Genomic DNA, 21905 nt, shown 5'->3' on the forward strand with positions numbered 1-21905 from the left:
GGATGAGGATTCAAGTTTTAACACTGTTTTTCAAAGCATTTTTACTGCTTTCTATCACCTCAGTCTGTTGGAATCTCAGTTTAGATCACATTAGCATGTACTTTCAGTGGGATAAAAATGGAGATGCCACCATGATGACTTGGTTTAATATGGATTTAGAAAAATGATCATTTTCTGAATTGTAAACATCATATTTACCTTTACATTAGGGTATGCATTTCCAATCTGATGTATCTGCAAACCAGTGCCAGTGCATCTGTATATAAGCAGTACTTTTCACTTTCATTAACAATTGCAGTTGTGTAATTGCCTATGCATTTTTTATCAGAAGTCATAACTGCATTTGCCCATAACTGCACTAGACTACTATGTCTTCTTTCAATGGATTGCTAGGTAGGTTTTTTCAACTCCTGTTAGTATCCTCCTTGTCTGTAAGCATTTATTGATTTTTAGAGTCAAACCAATGAGTTAAAAGAGAGAAGCAGGAAAGATAAATTGCACAAAGGAAAAATGGAAGATAATGAACATTAGAAATAAGCATGGCTTTAATAAACATTGCTTCTTTGCTAGTTGCTAGTTGGTTCTATCAAGACAAATCTTGGTAGATCACTATAAACTTTAAATCAAAAAAAGAGAATATACCAGTGCATGACTGTACTGTGATCTAAAGTGTCCCTCAAGATTATTGCCTAATTATACTGCTTGATCAGTTTTATTAACTTACCCAGAACAGCCAGTCTGCAAGATATACTGGCACTTCTGTATAAAGAATGCTATACTGCAATAATGGATTTATTTTTACATAGTTGTCTCTCATTTACTAGACTGACTTGTGGACCAGGTTTGCCTGCAAGTGAGATTCACTAATACGAGCTCAACTTCAGTTAGCTTTAGGATATCTGTGGCTGAAAAAATAACAAAACATGCTCTCCTTGTTCTGTTTTACTGTACAAGTGATATTGACAGTCATTCAGATTGAAAGCAACACAGATGATAGTGCATCCGTAGTCTATAAATAGTATTGAATTTCTAATTTGTCAGTAAAAATCTCAGGTAATGCCCCTTTCCTAAGATTGTTACAGGTAAAGAGATTGTGGAATGGACCTTAAGGAAGGTCGCATGCTTTCTTCAAGTACACAATTTCCAATAATTTTGAGGCATCACATGAATTTATCTCAGAGTACAACTGGTCATCTAGAAATGTAAATCAAGTTTGCTGAATAATCTTGCCTACAGAAAGCAGTAAGATGACCTTCAGACTGAAATAACATGAAATAAACTTACCTTCAAACTCCTCTGTACTTCTTGGATGTAATTTAGAAACCTCGTTTATTTTTAATTCTCCAAAGAATCACAGTTCCTGTTTCAAAATGTACTTTTTTAGAGTAAGAAGTTGGCCAATATTTTAACATATCCACCAAATGGTTCTTTTTTTCTGAGAAATCTGTGTTCTTTCTCTGCACCAAAACCAAAAAATGCAGATTCTGTTATCATTTAGGGAATGAGTAGTCATGAAACTTCATTACCATTTTTGGGGATGGTAGCTGTGAAGTAGAGAAAGCCATTGGCTTCATAAGGATTAGTGGTGGTCTGATAGACACATACAACTGCTACAAAATTATAATTATGTTAGTATTTTATGTAGTTTATTAATTTTGTATGTAATTGTGGCCTTCTCTTAATCATCTTCATGAAACTTTCTTACAGCATGAAGACAGTAGTCCAAGGTGTGGCTTGCACACATAATGTTAACTCAAGCTTGTATGAATGCCTGCTAGGGTTAACCATAGATGCAGTTTATTTGCTTCTGCTCTTTCACCATTGTTGTTTGCTTTGTTATGAGAACAAACACAGACAGTTCCAGGATGGCATTAACATGGCTTAACAGTATGCTATAAGGTTTAATTTTGCTGGTGACATTTTCCTTTTATGTGACAGCTTACCATTTTGCAAGCAAAAATTGAAATATTGTCTATCATTTCCCTTCAAAAGATGGGATATTAATGAGATTTGAAAGAATAAATTTTATAAGAATTTCAGCAATTCAAATCAAGTATGACATTAGATGGTAAAAGAAAAAAAAAAAGCACTGAGGTGCATCATTTTGTACGCCCTGCAACCAGCAGGCCAGTCTGACATTACACAGAAGAACTAGACAGCTTTGGTTCAGATGAAATTTCTGCCTGGACGTATGACATGGAAGCTGGAGACCTATCAAAGACATTAATGGGATACTTAAAGTGCCAATTTTAAAAATTGCCAAAACCCAACGCCTTTGAAAAAATGCTAAGGGTTATGTGGAATGAATTAATTCCAAATGCCAGCATTCCTCATATATCAACATGTTTTTTATGGAAGAAGTTGTTCATAAAAGAAAATGGAAATACACAAAGTATTTTAAGAATAAAGCATGCTATTTTGGCACTAGAGGACTTCATAAAGGAGACCTTATTAATGAAATAACTACAGAACTACCTTTAGATACATAACATTTGTGGAACTTAACAGTGGAGAGAACATGCAAACAGTAGCCCACAATAAAGAGAGACTAGGAAAGCTTTTTTCCACATTCTAAGTGATATTGATGGCTTTTGGAATGATTCAGAGATTGAATTAAAACACTTTCATTGAATGATCATTTGGTTTCTAGTTAAAGCATTTCTTCATTGCTGATATGCAAATAATGATTTCTGCTGCTACCACAAAAGCTATTGATAATTTGTCCTGAGAATTATCAGAGAAACAAGAAATAGCTAATAAGACACCCCAATGTATCTTTCTTTCAGTGTGTGATGGTTTCCTTAGCACATTTCCTAGTGAATTTAAGTCCACTTTTGAAAGTCTCGAGAAGTGTTTTCCTCCATTTTTCTATGAAAATTATAATTATTTAAACTTATCCTTTAACTTTATCTGCCTTTTTATTCCTATGTGAAAATTTCCTGCCTCTCTATTTATTGTTATAATTTCTCTGGTTTATTACTTAGATAATTAGTTGTTGTGTTTTTGGTGGATTTTTCACTAGCTCTCTTCATTCTTCAAACTTTATTTCTGGAAAAACAGCATCTCTGAGCTACTGCACTACTGGATCCATTTCTTTTTATATGACAATCAAATAGTGAATATTCTAAACTTCTCTATTAGTTCTGAACTTCTTTTACATTACTCTACCTGTTCCCTCCAACTACATGATTCAAATGCAAGTTTCAAAGTGTTTTTTTCTCTGCTTTGAATGTCTTTTTCCTCTGTAAACCATAAAGGTGTTTTCTGTATAACTAAGGAAAATTCAGTGTGGCGTGGCAACGAACAATTAAAGTCTCTTGACAATGGGCAATTACGATCTCTCCTCAGTGCTCTGTAATTTAGGACATTTTCATTATGAGTTCATTGTTTGTGCTGAATGATCAATAACAGATGCCTACATCTGTCTTTCCTAGTTTTAGGAATGTGCCCACTGCAGCACATTCCTATCTAATGTAAGATATGTTCCTACCCATTGCAAAGATTTTCATAAATAGATACCATTGTTGAACTACCTCCCCCATGTCTTCCAGGGAAGCAACATTTCATATTCTGAAAGAGAAGGTAGAAGCATGCTTGATATTCACAGTAGGTTTTAACGTAGAATCAATGAAACATCAATATATGCCCTCTTCCAACTGCACCTTAAAGCTGGCAGAAGTTGTGCTAGGGTGCTTTAGGCAGGTGGTTTTCAACTTGTTCAAACTAATCTGAGGCTGTCAAAATGGTAAACCTTTATTTATAAAAGAATATTTTGATGGAATTGCACACATTTGCGACATAGGGAAGCACTCCTAGTTTTCCAAGATTAAGATCAAAACTTGCTGATATATGTCACTTGGTTTCTGTTATCTATAATGCTTAGTATGGACATGTCTCTGTTATTTTGAAAGAGTAGAAATATTTGCATTTCAGGATAGACAGCATGGTACAGCAGCTGAGCTTTCTGATGTTTAGCATACCACCTGACCTCTCTACTACAGCACGGTCAAAACTCCCACGTAGGACTGGTTACCAGTAGGAAAATACTGGGAAGAGGGGAGAAAAGGATTTTATCCCCCCCCCCCCCCATTGTTTCTTTCGCTCTTTTCTCCCATTGCTCTCCCTTTGTTACCTTCTCCTGGATTTTGAATGGAGTTCACTTCCAAAGCACTGTAACCCGCTCTGAGATACGTAAGGCCAGAGCTAGAATTTTTTAATGTTAAATGAACAAACTACTTCACAATCTGATGCTTACTCTCCATCTGATTACGAAAAAGGCAAGAAACATACTGCTAGAGAATAATATGAATAAACAAGAGGAGAGAGACGAAAAGAGAACAGGGGAAGCTGGTGGAGAGAGAGAGAGATAACATGCTCTTCATTCAAGTGATAATTGCTATGTCTGAGTTGTCAGGCTGATGACACTACTGTCTGTCTTAACTCAAACAGAGGTAGTTTTCCATGTAAACTAAAATGCAGATGTGTCAAATTAATCCTTTCTATATTTGTAGGAGTTTCAGTACAGTTATAGAAGACACAATTTCTGCCTTAAGAACCCCTGAAATCTGTAGAGTTTTTCTAGGCTTCATGTGATGTTTAGAATGAAAAGGTGGACACATTTGTAGGGAATAAAGCTGAATGTATTTTGTAAAATTACTGTCTGTTAAATTTTTATTTTAAACATATCACCTATGTTTGGTAGGTGCACTACTAAATGCATCACAGTTTTTTTACAATTAATTTTTACTGGAAAACAGTTGGTGGAGAATTTGAGTAGGAAAACCAAAATGTTGCATTGGCCTTGAATTCTTCTGAGTGCATCACTATAGAAGGTCAACAAGGATACTTGCTGGGAACTGTTTGAGTATTAGTTAATCAGAAATAATTTAATTTTGATTTGTCACTAGAGCTCTTCACAAATACAACCTTATAATTTTTTCTTCTCTCTGAATCCTATAATGATAACTCATGAAACTCCCATCTTTCCAACTCCTGTCATCACTACAATAGCATCAGGGAACAAAGGAAAGTTTCATGTTTAGTAAAAGAACTAAACTACAGAAGTAGCATTTAGAAGATATCTACAGAATTATTCTGGGGGAGAAGATGAACATATATTATTGCTTAGCAATATTCTATACTATCATAGTTTATTAAGTACAATGCTTCATTTAATATTAACAGTGACAATAATTTCACTAGCAGAACTACAACCTCGCGTTTCTGTCAGCATGGCAGGACAGCTGTTCTCAGAAAGAATGGCATTAAAAGGATTCAGTTCTTGCCTTTTTAGCTTTTAAACCTTTGTAGGTGTTAAAACAGTTGTGCAAAACACCTCAGGACAAATTGTAACATACATTTTACTTTCCTGGCATATGCAATCATTGTAGCATTTATTGTGCCTCATGCATTTTTTCCTTCATTACAAATAGAAATGCAAGACATTAAACCTGTCAGAAACAGATGTATGAAAATTTCATTAGGTAGGAATACTTCTTTACTCAAGCACGTGAAGCATCCATCTGACCCACTGTGTATGTTTAGGAGACTACCTTGAGGACAGACCCAGAAAGCATGCAGCTGCCTTCCCACTGGTTTTGAGACATAGCAATTGGAATGGAACTTTGCCTGACACTCCACCATCTAGACAGTGCTTTTCTGGCATATGCTAAAATTTTTTTCAAAAAGTGAAATGTTTCTAAAACTGCTTTCCAACTAAGGTAGCCAGAAATACTGCAACACTGAGATGTTCTGCTCTTTTTCTAAGAAATAAACATTTTATAAACTTGTAAAAGTAACTCTGAGGTGTTATGCACAGAGTTCTCAATGTTATGGTACATGTGTTAGTGTCATTCCTGCCAAAGCAAAAAAAATTTAGAATCGGGAATTAGGAGGGCAAGAAAGTGTTGTCAGGATTATGTCTGGGAAGAAACCATGAAAGTATATTACCGTTCAGTAGAATCCAATATCTTTGCAGTTTCTTGACATACAATGCCTCATTTAATGTGATCTGAGTGTCTCATCCACAGGATCCAATTTATTCTGAATTTTGCTTCCTAATGTAATACATTGTAAAATAATGGAGATCTGGAGAAGCTTGATGTCTTCGGAATTTGCATTGCCACTCTGTTCTCCCCATAGTGGCCAAAATTTGAAGGTGGGAATTGTGTAAAATGTGTATAATGTGTCTTAAGAACATATGGTAAGGTTACAAGACACAGCAATGCATGACAATTGTGTCTGACTGCCTATATTAAGGTTCAAGACAATAAAGTAAATTTCTTTACATTATGTCCTGGGAGATTAGTTACCCTTGATAAATGTGACTTGGGAGACATTCATTGAGCTCAGACTTTTCTCTGCAAGCAGAATTACATTTCTTTAAAAGGTCTGAATGTATCTGCTTTATAGATAGGGAAATTTCAGAATATATTCCTAGATCTCCAGATAATAAATATAGGCCATTAAATTGCTAAATGTTGCTGAACTCTCTTACTGAGACAGTGCTAATCCAGTCAGTTCGTGGAAGATATATAGACTAGTTTCTAACGGGTCCTCAAGAAGGTGCTAGTAAAAACGAGGTAATAGTGATAGAGTTGCAGAAATACCTTGGTCAAATAATTTCCATAGAATATTACAGCTAGACTTGATATATGGAGGTCTTTGTACAATACTCTACTCAGCTTGTAGGTCAGCTACTAAATATGGCTGTGTGGTTACTGGGAAGGCAGAAAATTGAGTAATGGACTCAGCAAAGTGTTTCGCTGTCCATCCAGGCTGCCAGTGGTACACAGGTTGCATTAAAAGTGATGGTAGTTAAAGCCTTGAGGGTACTGGGTCTTAGTTAGCCTGCCAGTCTTCTGAGCTCTGTATGATATCTTAACCTCTTAAGTTGAAAGCAATGGGGCTTTTGTAAAGTGTTAGTAAAAGTGAAATGGGTATATATTTGCGTCTGGTGCTGAAACTCTGATGAATACTATGTATTCTGCTCTCAGGAAGCTATGCTGTTAGCTTCTTATAAGATACAACATTAAGATTTTTGAACTTTAGACATTTGGAACAGAGTATTGATTTGATCTTGAATACTTTGTCTCTGACTTGGTTTTGCTAGGCTTTCACTAGAATTAAATATTTTCCCTGCTATGTCTAAACATTATACATATACCTTTATTACTTACAATTTGTAGTCAATACTGACTGCATCTCCTTTCATTTTCCATGTGTACAGTAGGTGATAACAAAAACGTGATATGCTTGCCAGGTCTTTTGGCCAGTAGCTTTTTTAAATAGTAATTCTTAGTAATATGCAAATATTTTAGAAGAAAATGAGAATTAAAAATCATTTAAAGAAAATCAAGGCAATGGAAGATACATTACAAAATTAAAGAGAAAGTAAAAAATTAAAGGAAAAAGAATAAAGAAAAATCCAATGTATCCTCACATCATATTTACTCATCATGAGAAACTCACCTGTGCTAAACTTCCTTTCCAAGACACAGTGAGCTGAGATCCTGAACTTTTAGATTACAGTTTGTGTATGATTTTTTCATATCCTCCCCTAAAGAAATTGTAGGTGCTGCCCTAATCCAATCTTCCTGTTCTCAGAATATTTGAAGTGCAGATTCATCCCAAGCGTCTACCTACGTCTGCAGCTAGGATAGCCTTCTCACACAGGTGTTCTGGAAAATACAAGCCATGAAATATCCAGAAGGAAGCTAGAGCTATAATCTCTTTGGGACTCTTTCATGTATTTCAAAGATGAGGGTCATGCACATACACAAAACCATCCCAAGGCCTTGTCTGAACTGGCAGAATCCTTGAGAGGACATTAGGCCATTCTGTGGGTACATAAACCGTTCCAGAGGGACATTTGTCTGAGCTCTTCTTAGTTGTGTTCGGAAGATACTACAAAGGAAATGGCCAAACCTGCCCAGACAGCTTATTCCAACACTTAACTGTACCTAATATTGGGAACCTGTTTCTTGAAATCTAACTTTAGCCTCTTACATGGCATAGTCAACTTTGAGGTGTGCTCTCCTGATCATTTTAAAACAAATAGTTTGTAACATTCGACAGAGTAGTTGTTGCCAAAATTTATTACTAAAAAGTATTACGGCCTGAAACTGTTAAGAGGAATCAGAGAGGAACTGCAGACAATTCTGATTCAGTGACTTTATAGTGGTAACTGGAAATGTGGTACTAGTGAAGCACAGTAATCCATGGGGGAGCCGTGACAGTAAATTGTTTGTTTCAGTTTTGAAACTGGTGAGAGTAGAAGGAAAATGATGAAAGCTTTGCTTTAGAACTGCTTGAAAATTCAACGCTAATTCTGAGGGCATCTATTTTTGGCTCTCAGTTCTCTTCCAAACCTATTTGTCTTCAGAAAGAAGTGAAAAGATGTTATAAAACCTATTTTTTTCTAAATAAGATATGACCTGGGTTATCTATTCAAGTTTCAAATTGTATCTTGTGAAGTTGAGTTCTTGCATTATGGGATTCTAAGGTCATGAAGGGGGATCAAGAAAGCTAAGTATCATCCAGCTCAGTACCTATAAGGCTGCTTTTGCAGTAGATCATAATATTTAGCTGTGTCTCCAGTACACTCTAAGAGTTTATATATTATGTTCTGTAAATAGAGGAGAATCCCTAGTTATGACATACTGCTACAGAACAGGTAGTGATCTAATGAAAAGCAAAAGAAGACTGAGAAGGGGTTTGCCGGAGCCCTGCGTGATATGAATGCTAACAAGTCCACTCACGTCATCAGCTTCCCTGCTCTCAGCTCCCCCCTCCCTCCCTTTCTTTCTCTTTTATGAGCCAGCTTGAAATCAGGGAATTACATGCTAAGGAAAACCCTTCAACTAAACATATAATTATTCTGCACAGGATCAGTGCAGCACAGTTAATCAGTTTACCAACTGAATTAGTTTTTATTTTTTCATGTCTGCATCTCCTGTTGAGAGTGGAGAAATTCTAGATTTAAAGGGGAAAAAATGGCTTGCAGTTGTGAAATGAGTATCTAAAGCTGAGCATTTGTTATGAGAGGCTGCACGCTGTTTTGGCAGGCAAACCTTACTGTCAGTCTCCAAGACTTCGAACAACTGACACCATGTGGAGTTATTACTTACAGGTACTTAAGAAATAACTGGTTTCCTATTTTAGTTTTCAGCTGTTTAATAACATTCCATTCTCCGAAACTTACAGCTGTATTTCATTGCATTGTATTTCATTTCATTTCATTGGATTGTTTTCAAAAGTTAGTATTTATTTGGACAGAGGTGTCACTTCTCTGTAAATGAGTTCACATTTTAAATGACCTACTTGTAAACTGCTTCAGTTAGGAAGTACAAAATCTTAAATGCTGTTATTTGTAAAAGCACAGATAATACCTTTTAGATTCTACTTACAATGAAAACACAAACTATCATGCTTCTATTAATTCTAAGTGCAAGTAAGAGTCAGCAGTAAGACATCTACACCCCAAACCCCCAAATTCTGTACAGGATTACCTTCCATAGTGCATGCATGCATATTAAAATAGGTGGCCTTTGGTTTAGGAGTGCTCACTGATAACCTGTTTGCAACTGCAAAGTGTCACCAAGTTTCACAGTAAGTTCACAGGCCAAAAAGCAATCCAAGTCTCCAGGTAGAAGCATTACAGAGGTAAATATTGAAGTGTAGTTTGTCATTTACTCATGTTAATATGTTAAACTTAATCAAAGGAAAAACTGACCAAGGTAGAAAACTACTCTGATTCTTAATGTACTTGCAAGCTTTAGGGGTAATATTTGTTTTCTAACAGTGCCACAATGGAAATTGAGCAAGGCAAAGTTTTTTCACTTAAAGTATCTTTTGGGCCCATAGTACACACCCCCAGGAAAATGTTTAAATTTTGTAAGAATTGGGTACATACCAGGAGAAATACTGGCTTATTTTCTGAAGTGAACACCATTTAGAGAAATTTAAAATCTTGGAAAATTTGGAAAAAAAAGAATAGTGACTGAAAATTGTTGTTAAAAATATCTTCACAAATAATGTTTTCTGCTCCTTTGAAAACTTTCTTTTTAACCACAGTGCCTTCTGCTGTGTATTTGCTAAACTTTACAAAATATTTTTGTATAAAGACAATTTCTTTAACACAAAGGTATCTAGACTCTTAACTTCTAGATCCTCTATAAGCCTCAAGAATCATTTTCTAAAGACTTGCATGGCCTTTACAGGTTGTCCACACCATCAGATGCAGCTCCCAAGTTGAATTCCAGTTGAATGCATTCCTGAGAAAGGAACTGTGGATAAATACAAGATGCCAACTTGTCATAATAATGTTCCTTAAAGCCTACCAATTTTTACTTCTTTGGCAAGTAACATTTCCTTAAGGAAAAGAACAGAAGGGTGTCTCCTCTTCATTGGGGCTTAGGCTACAGCTGCCTCTGAGAATAGCACACTGTAACCAGGACACATTCTGGGTAGCCAGGTCTCAAACTATTAACATCATTTTTGTGGCTTTCTTCCATCTTCTCTTCAATTATTTGATGTTGCTGGTACTTACTGCTAGTTGATTTCAAAACGTACTTTGCTAACCATACTTTTAAAAGTAAGTTGCGATAGCTTAAGTAATTATGAGAAATTCAAGGTAAAAAGACATATTACTATCATTTCCCTGTGAAATATGTTATAATTTACAACCTTTACAAATAAAGCTAGTTGACTACACATTTTTAAGCCAAAAAAAAGGTATATTACACTTGCAATATTTGTTACATGCTTTATTAACATGTTGCTTTCTATAGCAAAGATAATATTCCACATTCGTTGCATAGTAATTTTTCTAAAATGTCTTTACTATATCTTTTAATGCTGTCAAAGTGTACCTTTCAGTATAGAAGACATAGGTAAAAGCTACCTTATTACTTGAATATTATTACCCATGCAGACCTTCAACCTCTCTGATGCATTAATAGCTATTTAGCAGAACGACTATAGCTAATAGAGCTGACAGACAGAATATATGTAAATTACAGGTAAACAGTGGCCACAGCTGGGCAATTTTTGTAAAGTAAGGGATTTACAAGTAGTTTTAAACTAATTCTGGTATGCTTCCATTTGTGTGTGTTAGGTCTTTTATTTGGCTATGACTGAAGTATGCATTTAGAAAGGTAAATACCAGGATAAAAAAGGGGCTTGTAATATTAGCATGGTAAAAATGGAAAAATGTGCAACTTTACTGTTTGTGGATCTGTAGCACTCAAGTTACCAAGGAAAATACCTATCTTGTGAATCCTTCAGTTCATTGCATTATACTTATTTATGCTTAAGCCCAGAGGCACACAACTGACAACACTGTCTACTCCAGACGTCCCTACGGATGCAGTATGCAGTCTGTGTATAGAAATTTAACTGTCAGGCAACTCCATACATTTAAAACCCTTTTGTTTGTATGACCTTCTTGCTTCCCATGGTATGCACTACACATGTTATGGATTAATGTTACCCAAGTTGTAATTAGTTTACATCAAAAAGGATAAAAAAGTAGCAGGAAGTATTTTTAAATTTAGCAACAAGTATTATACACACTTTGACATTTAATTTACATTTTAATTCAAATAATGAGTTAAAATAGCATAATGATCTATCCACCTTTTAAATCTTTCACGTACTGAAGATAAAGATGTGGATCAGAAAACTCCCTTGCACGTACATTAGGAATTGATTTCAAGTAATGACACTGGAGTATGGGAATCAGTCCTTTATCTAATGGTTTTGGGATCCATCCTGATGACATGCTTAAGAGCTCCCAATTAACCTGAGAAACAAGCTACATACATTCTCTTAGATACCATTAGCTTCATAATACTGTGTGCTTGTAAAAGAATAGTTTGCTCATAACTGTAATGTGTCTGATGAGAACCTAAACAGCCCCATTTCACTTAAGTATGGAGACGTATCTCAGCAAAATGAAATCAAAACCACTCCCTTATTAATGATAATACTTTGAAAGCTTTAAGGATATTATAGTGGGCGTCCAATTCAGCCCTCCAGTAAGTTCCGTAATCACGCTATGGAATTTATTTCCATGAGTAACGTACAAACAAAATTTGCACCCCTTCTCCTTATATAATGGAGATCCCTTGTAGCAGAAATTATTTGTCTCTAAGACAGACAGCTCGTCAGAAGCAAAGTGTAACAACACTAATGCATCCTACTGTGGAAATACATTTTTCCCCACTCAGGAGAAATTTAAAACAGTTACCATCACAAACGATCCTTCACCCTCCCATCCAAGCCCGTCTGTTTGCAGCACAGCCGAGCACTATAAGACAAAACATGTCACAGCTTATGGCTGTGCTGTGAAACTGCGAATGTGCAGGGAAATCATCATTCCCGTCAAGTTATCAGGAAGAGTTTCCCCAGCGAAGCCGTGCTCAGCCCTGCGCGTCCCCCCCTCGCACACCCCACGCACGGCACGGGCTGCACTGTCCACGGTACCAGTGGCGGACGGACAGACGGACAGAGGGGGACGCGGGTGCGTTAGACACAACGGCGGCACGAGCAAGAGCAGCAGCAGCTGGGAAGCCTGAACAAATCAGGACATGTCACTAAAGGAGCAGAATTCCTCAGTCCAGCCTCTGGCACCTTATGCTTCTTGTGGTACCCTAAACTACACACAAGTGCTGCACAGCCACTGCATCAGATCACCTGATATGAGCAAAACAGACCTAATCAGGGCAATTTAAAGCAACCAAACATAATAATGTTACAGTGTGCAATGCATAATGGAGCCATGAGACGCAAACACTTGATGTCTGCATTTACCAACAAATGCATTTGATCCCTACTCAGTTCTCGGCAGAAATCCCAACAACATGCTGCACAGCTTAAACAGCCTCTCTCTTCAGTCGTGTCTTAAAAACTACTGTGCAAAGCAGCATACTGATTATGAGAACTGAATAAACTCTTCCCAAAACAAAGAATACAAAAGCAGATATGTAAATTACAAGGATCCAAAGTACAGACAATACATGGTAATAAATGATCATACCTTTCATCCAATCCACTACTTGCTTGGGCGTCCACTTGCTAATAGGTTCCATAACGAGAGCCATCATCGGATCACTTTATCATTCGCACCAAAATCAGAAAAAGGAGAGAAAAAAATGTATCAGAGCATGGCTGGGCTAAGAGAGCTGTAGGATTTTACAGTGCAGTCCAAAGAGAAGATGATGCTTTGTCCCTCCAGGTTTCTCCTGCACTGATTCAGTAATGTATAAAATTACACTGCTTGATCAGCTCTGGCACCTCCCCCACTGCACACAGCCTGCAACACACTGGAGCACAGAGCCAGGAAATGGTGCAGTACGTATAGACTTACTTACAAAAGCCTCTACCCAGTGATCTACTTATTAGACTGGCACAAATATAAAATTATATTACACAGAGAGCAATTCAAGCTGGAGCTATTCCAGACACTGAGTTTTAAGGAGCTTTATTCCAACAAGCTCTGGGATCTTCATCAGGGAAAATATCACTACTGTAACTTGATAGCAGATTGTCTTGGCTTCATTGTGAATATGCTGACTGTCACTCAGTTTAAAGAGAAGATAGAAATATCAGAATATCACTTGGCATCTGGCAAAATGCTGAGCATCTCCATCTTCACAATACAAAATGTTGCTCGAATCTTATGCTATATAATCATGTAATTCAAAATGTCAAACACAGTATAAAAAGTCTTACCCAAGAAAAAACTATTGGAAGAAAACTCTTTTTTCTGGCCACATTCAGAGCCAATCTATTTCCTCCTATGAGCTGTTCATTTTATAGTGAAAGAATGACAGCATCAAAGAGTCAATTTTTACTACTACAGCACTTTAATATACACAAGTATAGCAAGTATTTTGATTCAAAGCACTGGGACCATTAGTCAATCTCTCCCTTTTGTTAGGGAGAAAAAAAGAGGTTTCAAATATGCCTAATACTGAAGTTTACTACACTTTCAGAAGATGAAGGTGAAACATTTGAATGAGATGTGCCAAACAGCGCTTTTTGGACCCATTTGCAACTCTGCACCTCATGCAGCACAAGTTCTGCATCATGTGGTTGAAGAGGTGCGTGCTTTCTGTTTGATCCATTGTCTGAGATATGCAGCCCCACTATTTTATCTTAGGTGAAGAAACACAGATTCCAGAAAAAGACAGAACAAAGCACTTCCACCTTGCTTTTCAGTAATGTTGCATCTGTGCTTTTTGCTCCTGCACTGCTCCAAGTTCCACCAGCACATTAGGGTAAGAAGATGATATTGGTACCATGTCTCCCTCACTCCACTAGAGCTGTGTTAATTTACCCAGGCTAAGATCTGTCCTTTCTTTCTCATATGGGGGAACATAAAATCCAAATGGAATATTTGTGCTATACTGTTTCAGGGTTCTTCTTTAAGTCTATATAGATAGGGATGCAGAGAGGCATCATTCCCCCCCCTCCAAATGTCTCCAAAGAGATGTACCATTCTCAGTTCAGTGATGCACTCTATCCTTTTTCATTTTTCTTTTGCTTTGGGAAGTAGTGTGATTAGTATTCTATGATGTATTTTGAGTGCTCAGAGCACAGATCTCCTTTACAAAAGGATTCACATCAATTCTCCTTCAAGAAGGCTGTTTCCAGCTGAACAGCATGTCAGCTTCCTCTATGAGTTTTGGGAGACCACTTTCAGTAGCTTTAGTTCTGTCTAAATAGCTGCTTAAAATGGACATAATAATGACAAAGATTTCAAATGCACAATACTTCTCTTTTTAGGCAATAGTGGACTAGAATTGAGATGCATAGAATAAATATTTCCGTTAGCTATTGGAAATTGTACAAGCTGTTTGTTTTGGGGCTATGCTTTCTTAAAATTTTTTTCACACAATGATCACCTCTCTTAAATTCTTTTAAGTTCAGTACAAGCATGGAGGAATTTCAGATAAGCTATGTTGTGTATGAACTTAGTATTTGGACACAATTACATGAAATAATCTTCATTCATGATTGTTTGGACTGTTTCCCCAGTTCCTGTAATTTGACAGATGTTCTTTCCATGTCCTTTTGTCTCACGTTTCCTACCCGTGCTTGAATGGGCAGACTTTTTTTTTTTATATTTTGACATATTTTTGAAAGAGGATGGAGCCTGAATTCAAAGCCCATCAATGTCAGTGGGCATACTTCCATTAATTTTAACTGGCCTTGGATGACAAAAGAAGCCCAAAACTCTTATTTTGGAATCAGTACTTCCATTTTCAGAATGAGAACTTTTAAAAACTTTTTCAGATCCTGTTACTGAGGCTCCTCACCACAAAGATGGTTCGCATTTTCATTTACTCATACTGTTAATCACCACCGTGGTGCTAATTCAGGCAGTACCTATAATTTCTTTGAAAAATCTTGACTATTAGATAATCACCTGTGGTTTTCTTTAGTATAACTAGTCACAGTTTGCCTATATTTTGGGATTCTACAACCTTTTGAACAACTGTGTACTTTTTGTACTACTTCTTGGAATGAAATATTTAAACTTATTAAATACGGTAACCCTCTTTCTTTCCTTCTTGAGCAGATGATTTTTTCAGCTTCATTATCTGTTGCACAGATTGGTGCGCATAGCCATAGTTTGTCAAAGAATCTTTCTAAACCCAGACAAATGTTCCTTTAACTTATCTCATGGGTATGTTCATCATGGCAGTCCATGGAAGATTGTACCTGGGTAGTTTCTCTGCTTCTTGCTTTGTTATTTTGAGAAAGATTTATTTCTTGCACGCTGTCATATGAGAATATCACAGAAACATGGGAAGCCTTGTGTAGATCAGAAAAGGAACCTGTGACTGACTACAGAAATGGATACAACTGAGCAATAGCTAAGGCCAAATGGAGTCAAGATGGATTCGGACTATTTCTGTAACCACAGTTCAAGTCAGTTCATAGCACTTTTTAATATAGGTTGTCCAGTATGCCAACTGAGGTAATGACTCTGAAATGAGTAATCATGCAATAAGCCACCATTGCACTGAACTATTGTCCTTATTATTGACATGGTTCTAAACATAGCTGTGCTAGAGTTAAATCACCTAGCTAACAGTTATTGTCAGCTATAGGTCACTGTAGTAAAACCAAGTTTGAAAAGTCACTAAACAAGGAACTTTTAAAAAAGATAAGCAAAACTGTGTAATCCCTAAAGCTATTCCATGTGGTTTTCTGTCCATTTATTGCAAGGCTTCTGCCTAGATCTATCCCCTCAATCTACCTTACGTTGCTTCCTAATATTGACATAAAAGAAACAATGCATTCCCGTGATTATGTTTTTCTTCCAGGCTGAATATAGCAAACCAACAGAAAAAAAGATCAAGGAACATCTTTCTCACTGTTATTCTATCTAGGTCATGTAAATGAGAAATACTTTCTGACTGAAGTCTGCATAGGCACTGGAGCAAAGTAAGGCACTTGAAACAGAGAAAGGGAACAGACCTTTCACTATATGATGCAGTGTTGTTGTCAAACACCTATATAAAATCATCTAGTAATTTCAGGCCATAATCACTGCTATCATCTTTGACAGCAAAGGCCTAAGGCTGAACAGACTGGTTGAAAGGTTTTGAGTCCCTCCTTCTTCACAGCAATAATGCTGGTAGTTTTTTAGCTTTTGAGCATTGGCTGGTATCTCTGGGATTACTAATTAAACCATCATTCTCTGTATTTTCATGGTCACTGTGGGAGGCAGTTAAATGTTCTTGTGTATTTCATGGCCAGTGATAACTTTCGAATTAATGATTATGCTCAAACCTGGTAACATAGTTAGTATAACACTTAGAGCAATCATATATTTCTTTCAGTTTTCATTTGGTAACAATTATTCTCATATTCTGTGATGAAGAAATAACCCGTATGTTTTGAACTAAGTCCTCTATAAGCAGGTTAGTTTAAGAAAATCTTGACATTGCATTTGATGGCCATTATGGAAAACATAAGCATGCAGTTTCAGGTTAAATAAGTCATGAATGCCCTGAAAAAGTAGTATGTAATGTTATAACTTAGGACATTTATAATTTATATTATTAATTGAAATATAAGCAAAATCTCTATGAAATGATGTTGAACTCTTGGTTATCACTAAAGTTTTTTATCATGTAACATTCCATATTATACAGCTTCTTTTTGCGGAAGAGGACATTTTCAAAAACCAGAATGTAGCTAAATCATTAGCTTTGGTCAGTTCTGTTCTGAGCTGTGTTCTGCCTGATGCTGCTTTCATACAGCCTCTTCTTTGCATCATAATTCTCGAGACTCTTGTGTTTGAAGGATGGAGGGCAAGAAAACTGCCTTTGGTGAATTTGTATGACATGGGTAAAGCTTGTGTTATGAGGAACAAAACCTCCAGCTTACATTCGCGGTAGAGATCAACATACATTCCTATTTAATTATAAGCCTTTGCCTTACTTAACCCTGAGTTTCCAAGCCGAAGGATTGGATTTTGGCTGTCCTCGCGTAAGTTCAGAAGAGCCAGAGGAGGCTTCCTGCGCTTTGCGCAGCCCGTAAAAGGGCTGTAAAGAAAGGGTAAGACCAGTCCCAACAAGCCTCAACGCGAAAGTGCTCCACGACAGATCGGCCCCACCGCTTTTGAAACAGGTCGGATCTACGAAGCGAGCGTACGTTGCATCCTCTCCACCATACGCACGAGGCGGGTATTTTTGCCCTGCGGAGGCGTTAGCCCTTCTAGTCCTTTCTCCAAGTACCCGGACTCCGACCCAACAGCAAGGGGCTGCAGGGGAGGCCCCGAGGGACCCCCAGGCAGGCTGCAGAGCCCCGAGTGCCGGTGTTCCACATTCTGGAGTGCCATCTACTGGCACCGCGCTCCGCGCTCAGCTCTGCCGGCCGGGAACACGCCGGGAGCGAGCACCGAGCCGTGCAACGCGGGCAGCGCCTGGCCCTTGGTGGGCACTCAGGAGTTCCTTTCACCTGCAAGTTTTTTCTCCATTCAGCCAGCTGTAATGATGGGTGGAAGCGTTCCCGTGGGACTTCACCTGCGTTGGCTCTCAGCAAGGTGAAGCTCTTGAGACTTTTGAACTTCTCAAGCAAGAAATGTCTGCCTTATAAAATAGAAAGCAAGCAGTTAATTCTACTGCTGATGTTTATTGGTACAACATTTGTTTTGTGGGTGGTTTTTTTTCCCAGAGGACCCCCCTGCAGTCTCTGCTATTCAGTCAGAGGTATTGTATTAGTATTCCAACTTTTACATGGAGCTTCATTAGACATTTATATTTTTCATGCTCCATTAGGTGATATAACTGTTTTATTAATAATGTGTGTTAGTGATAATATATGATACCTTACATTAATTTGGTATTAAAACACCCTTAACAAATGGTTTGGAAATGAGGGCTAACACTGCAAAAATGCAAGAAATATTCCGGTTTTCAGGACTATAGAGAAATTATTTCATAATCGCTTGCTACAACATATGCCTGACATTGCTGAGATGTTTCTGTGCAGTGCTTTTTTCTTCATGTATTTTAGTGTTCACAAAAGCTCCTACTCTGACATCTCTTGGGATTGAAGTCCTCTATTTGGCCACAAAACTTGTATAGTATGGACAGAGGCAGTGCAAATTTCATCCTATCTTGCCATCACCTTTGTCATAATATCATCTATTTTTTTCAGAAACTGCCCCATAGGTATTTTACAATTCCTCAACATCAACAGTGTTTTATATAAAGTAGATTCTCTAGATTATATATCTCTAGGAAAAAATGATCGCTTTCTGCAGCCATATTCAAAGTTTTAAATGTACCCTGAGTGTGTTAACGTCAAAGGTATCTAAAACCATACAAAAAAATAACATAAAGAATACAGTTCTTCTCTAAAGTTCTTCTCTAGTCACCCCATGCAACACTACAGGCTTGGGGAAGAGTGGCTGGAAAGCTGCCTGGCAGAAAAGGACCTGGGGGTCTTGGTCGACAGCCAGCTGAATACGAGCCAGCACTGTGCCCAGGTGGCCAAGAAGGCCAATAGCATCCTGGCTTCTATCAGAAATAGTGTGGCCAGCAGGAGCAGGGAATTGATCGTCCTCCTGTACTCGGCACTGGCGAGGCCGCATCTCAAATATCGTCTTCAGTTTTGGGCCCCTCGCTACAAGAAAGACATGGTGGTGCTGGAGCGTGTCCAGAGAAGGGCAACGAAGCTGGTGAAGGGTCTAGAGCACAAGTCTGATGAGGAGCGGCTGAGGGAACTGGGGTTGTCTGGAGAAAAGGGGGCTGAGGGGAGACCTCATCGCTCTCTACAACTACCTGTAAGGAGGTTGTAGCGAGGTGGGGGTCGGTCTCTTCTCTCACGTAACAAGCAATAGGACAAAAGGAAACGGCCTCAAGTTGCGCCAGGGGAGGGTTAGATTGGATATTAGGAAAAATATCTTCACCAAAAGGGTTGTCAAGCACTGGAACAGGTTGAGTCACCATCCCTGGAGGTATTTAAAAGACGTGTGGATGTGGCGCTTAGGGACATGGTTTAGTGGTGGACTTGGCAGTGCTAGGTTAACGGTTGGTCTCAATGATGACCTTAAAGGTCCTTTCCAACCTAAATGACTTTATGATTCTATGATCCTAATATAAATCCATTGACTTCAGTGAAGACACTGTGAAGTTAAAACTGGAATAAATTTTCCCCATAGAAGATGAACTATGTGTTGCTTTGACTAGGACTGCAAGTGTTTTTCTGAGCAGAGAATACTGAAATGTTTTCATATTAAGGGAAAACAGGATCGTCTGTTTTTAGTCTGCTTGCTAATATCACCAACATGTTTACAGTCTTCCAAACAGCTCCAAATAAGAGGGCACACACAAATCTGTGAATCACTGTGACAATCTTCAAAGCACAGATACAAGAAGAAAGTACCTTGAAGAACTGCCTGTCAAACACGCTTCTACCTTGCCAAGGAAAAAGATGCTTTCATACAGGCACTTGTACCACCAGAACTAGTCACAGCTTCCTCCCCACAGAAAAGTAAACTCATGAGGATATAGATATTTGGGTAAATCTTAACTCTGAGCTGCTGGAAAACAGAGAAGATTGGTAACACAGGTGCCTCATCTGCATAATTTATCTCTTCAGTTTGCCATCATCACTTTGGTAAACAGGGAAAAAGTGCAGAAAGATCCTTTGTTATAATTTTTCTGCAAAGAATTCCTCTGGGAATAACTATAGATTTCTGCTAAATTCAGAATTGACTGGATAGTAGAACTGAATTAAGGAGTAACGGGAAAATATCTTGCAGCAAGTCTACTTGAGTCTCACGTGCAACTTGTTGCCTTCAGAGGGGATCCTGTTGCATTGGGCAGACAATTCTGTGCTCAGAATGGATTCACTCTCTTAATTCAGTTTTCCAAAACATAGGGCTTATAGTATCAACAGTCACAGGGTCAACACGAGAATTTCTGAAGGCAAAACTGGACAATCTCTTTCCAAAATATGTTCCAGCTTAACAGAAATGGTCAGTGTGATGCCAAAATTATTACACATGCATCAATGGCCTAGATTATGTAGGTATTATGTAGATCAGACTACATTTTCATAACTCCTCTTTTTGACCCTGAAATCTTTCCATTTATGAATTTTAAAATTTAAGCAGCTGTTAACTGTAGCTTCTTTTCTTTTAAATAAACAAAATATTAGAATATTTATTACTACGATATGTTTCATTTCCTGTCAATATATCCATACTCATTTGTATACAGTATAATTTATATTTGCCTTTCTGCTTCTCCTACTAAATAAATGGAAAATATTTATTTGATAAAAACAAAAAAAGTGTTCAATATACTTCCTCTGCAAGAATCATATAACCACTTATAAGCAAGCAATAAACCATCTGCTTCTCACTACATTAGGTAAACCATATTACTTGGGAAAAAAACAATAATAATGGGAAACTTGACAACAGTAATAAAACTTGCAAAAAATTGATACCAGATTCCCTTGTTATTCATTATTTGCTGGCTGGAAAGTAGACTTTGAAATAAAATTGCCCGTTGATTCTCCTAATGTGTTCAGGGAACTTGGTCTGTATATTCTGTGTAACATTTATTGTTTGAAGAAAACAGTCCAGCAACATTGCAAATGGGACTGACTTTGTCACTGAGGGACACTCACTGGTCTAGAGGAGAGACAAGCTCAAAGTTCAGGCATACAGGAGAGCACTGGAGTGCAGTCCAGGCAATGATGTGGAGAAATATTCCGCTGAGGAAAGACATTTCATTCTTTTGTGCTTCATCATCATCATCTCCTCCATCATCCCATGGTAAAATTTGCCTTACAGAAATATTTGAACATGGGCTTAAATATTAAAAGAGTCATTTTGCCTTCCAGAGATATCTGGTAGGGTCACTCAGGATGAGCTGGCAAGGAGAATGTCAGATTCATAAAATTATAACAATTATTATTATGCCATCTTCATTTATCTGTGTGATTTTTGGTCCAAGCTTGTCTTTCATGTTGCCAAGTGACTGGAGACAGGCAAAGCTTTTCTTGAAGGCATTCTCAAGATGGCTTTTTCTTTATCTGAGCATCTCTGCAAAGCCCTGCTATTATTAGGTCTTTCTAATGCCTTGGTTAAAACCTCAGAGATTATGCTCCTACTTTATACTCCAATAGCCTCTTCATTCACGATGTTTAGTTAGACTAAATATTTGCTTGGAGGACTGGCTGTGCAGTGACTACAGAGATATTCCCAGCGCGTGACTACAGCCAAATTTTTTGTTGCCTTAATATTGTGAACAGAAAAAGAGATATAATAATCTGAGAGCTAGAAAAAGAAAATTCATGTAGGCCGCTAATACCTGCCAGACTAACCTAACATCAAAACATTCACTGCAGCCTTCACCATGTTTACT

At 37.6% G+C, this 21905-nt stretch overlaps 1 protein-coding gene across 1 annotated transcript in view; it reads right to left on the bottom strand.

The window, feature by feature from the left end:
* The window catches only part of LOC142043039 (connector enhancer of kinase suppressor of ras 2-like), a 207787-nt gene extending 194681 nt beyond the window's left edge, over positions 1–13106 (bottom strand). Inside the window, exon 1 of the mRNA XM_075053707.1 lies at positions 13040–13106. Within this exon, the coding sequence (XP_074909808.1) occupies positions 13040–13106 (67 nt within the window). The remainder of the gene's footprint in view (positions 1–13039) is intronic.
* Positions 13107–21905: the final 8799 nt, after the last annotated feature.

The sequence above is a fragment of the Buteo buteo genome, chromosome 22 (genome assembly GCF_964188355.1).
Source record: "Buteo buteo chromosome 22, bButBut1.hap1.1, whole genome shotgun sequence".
NCBI lineage: Eukaryota > Metazoa > Chordata > Aves > Accipitriformes > Accipitridae > Buteo > Buteo buteo.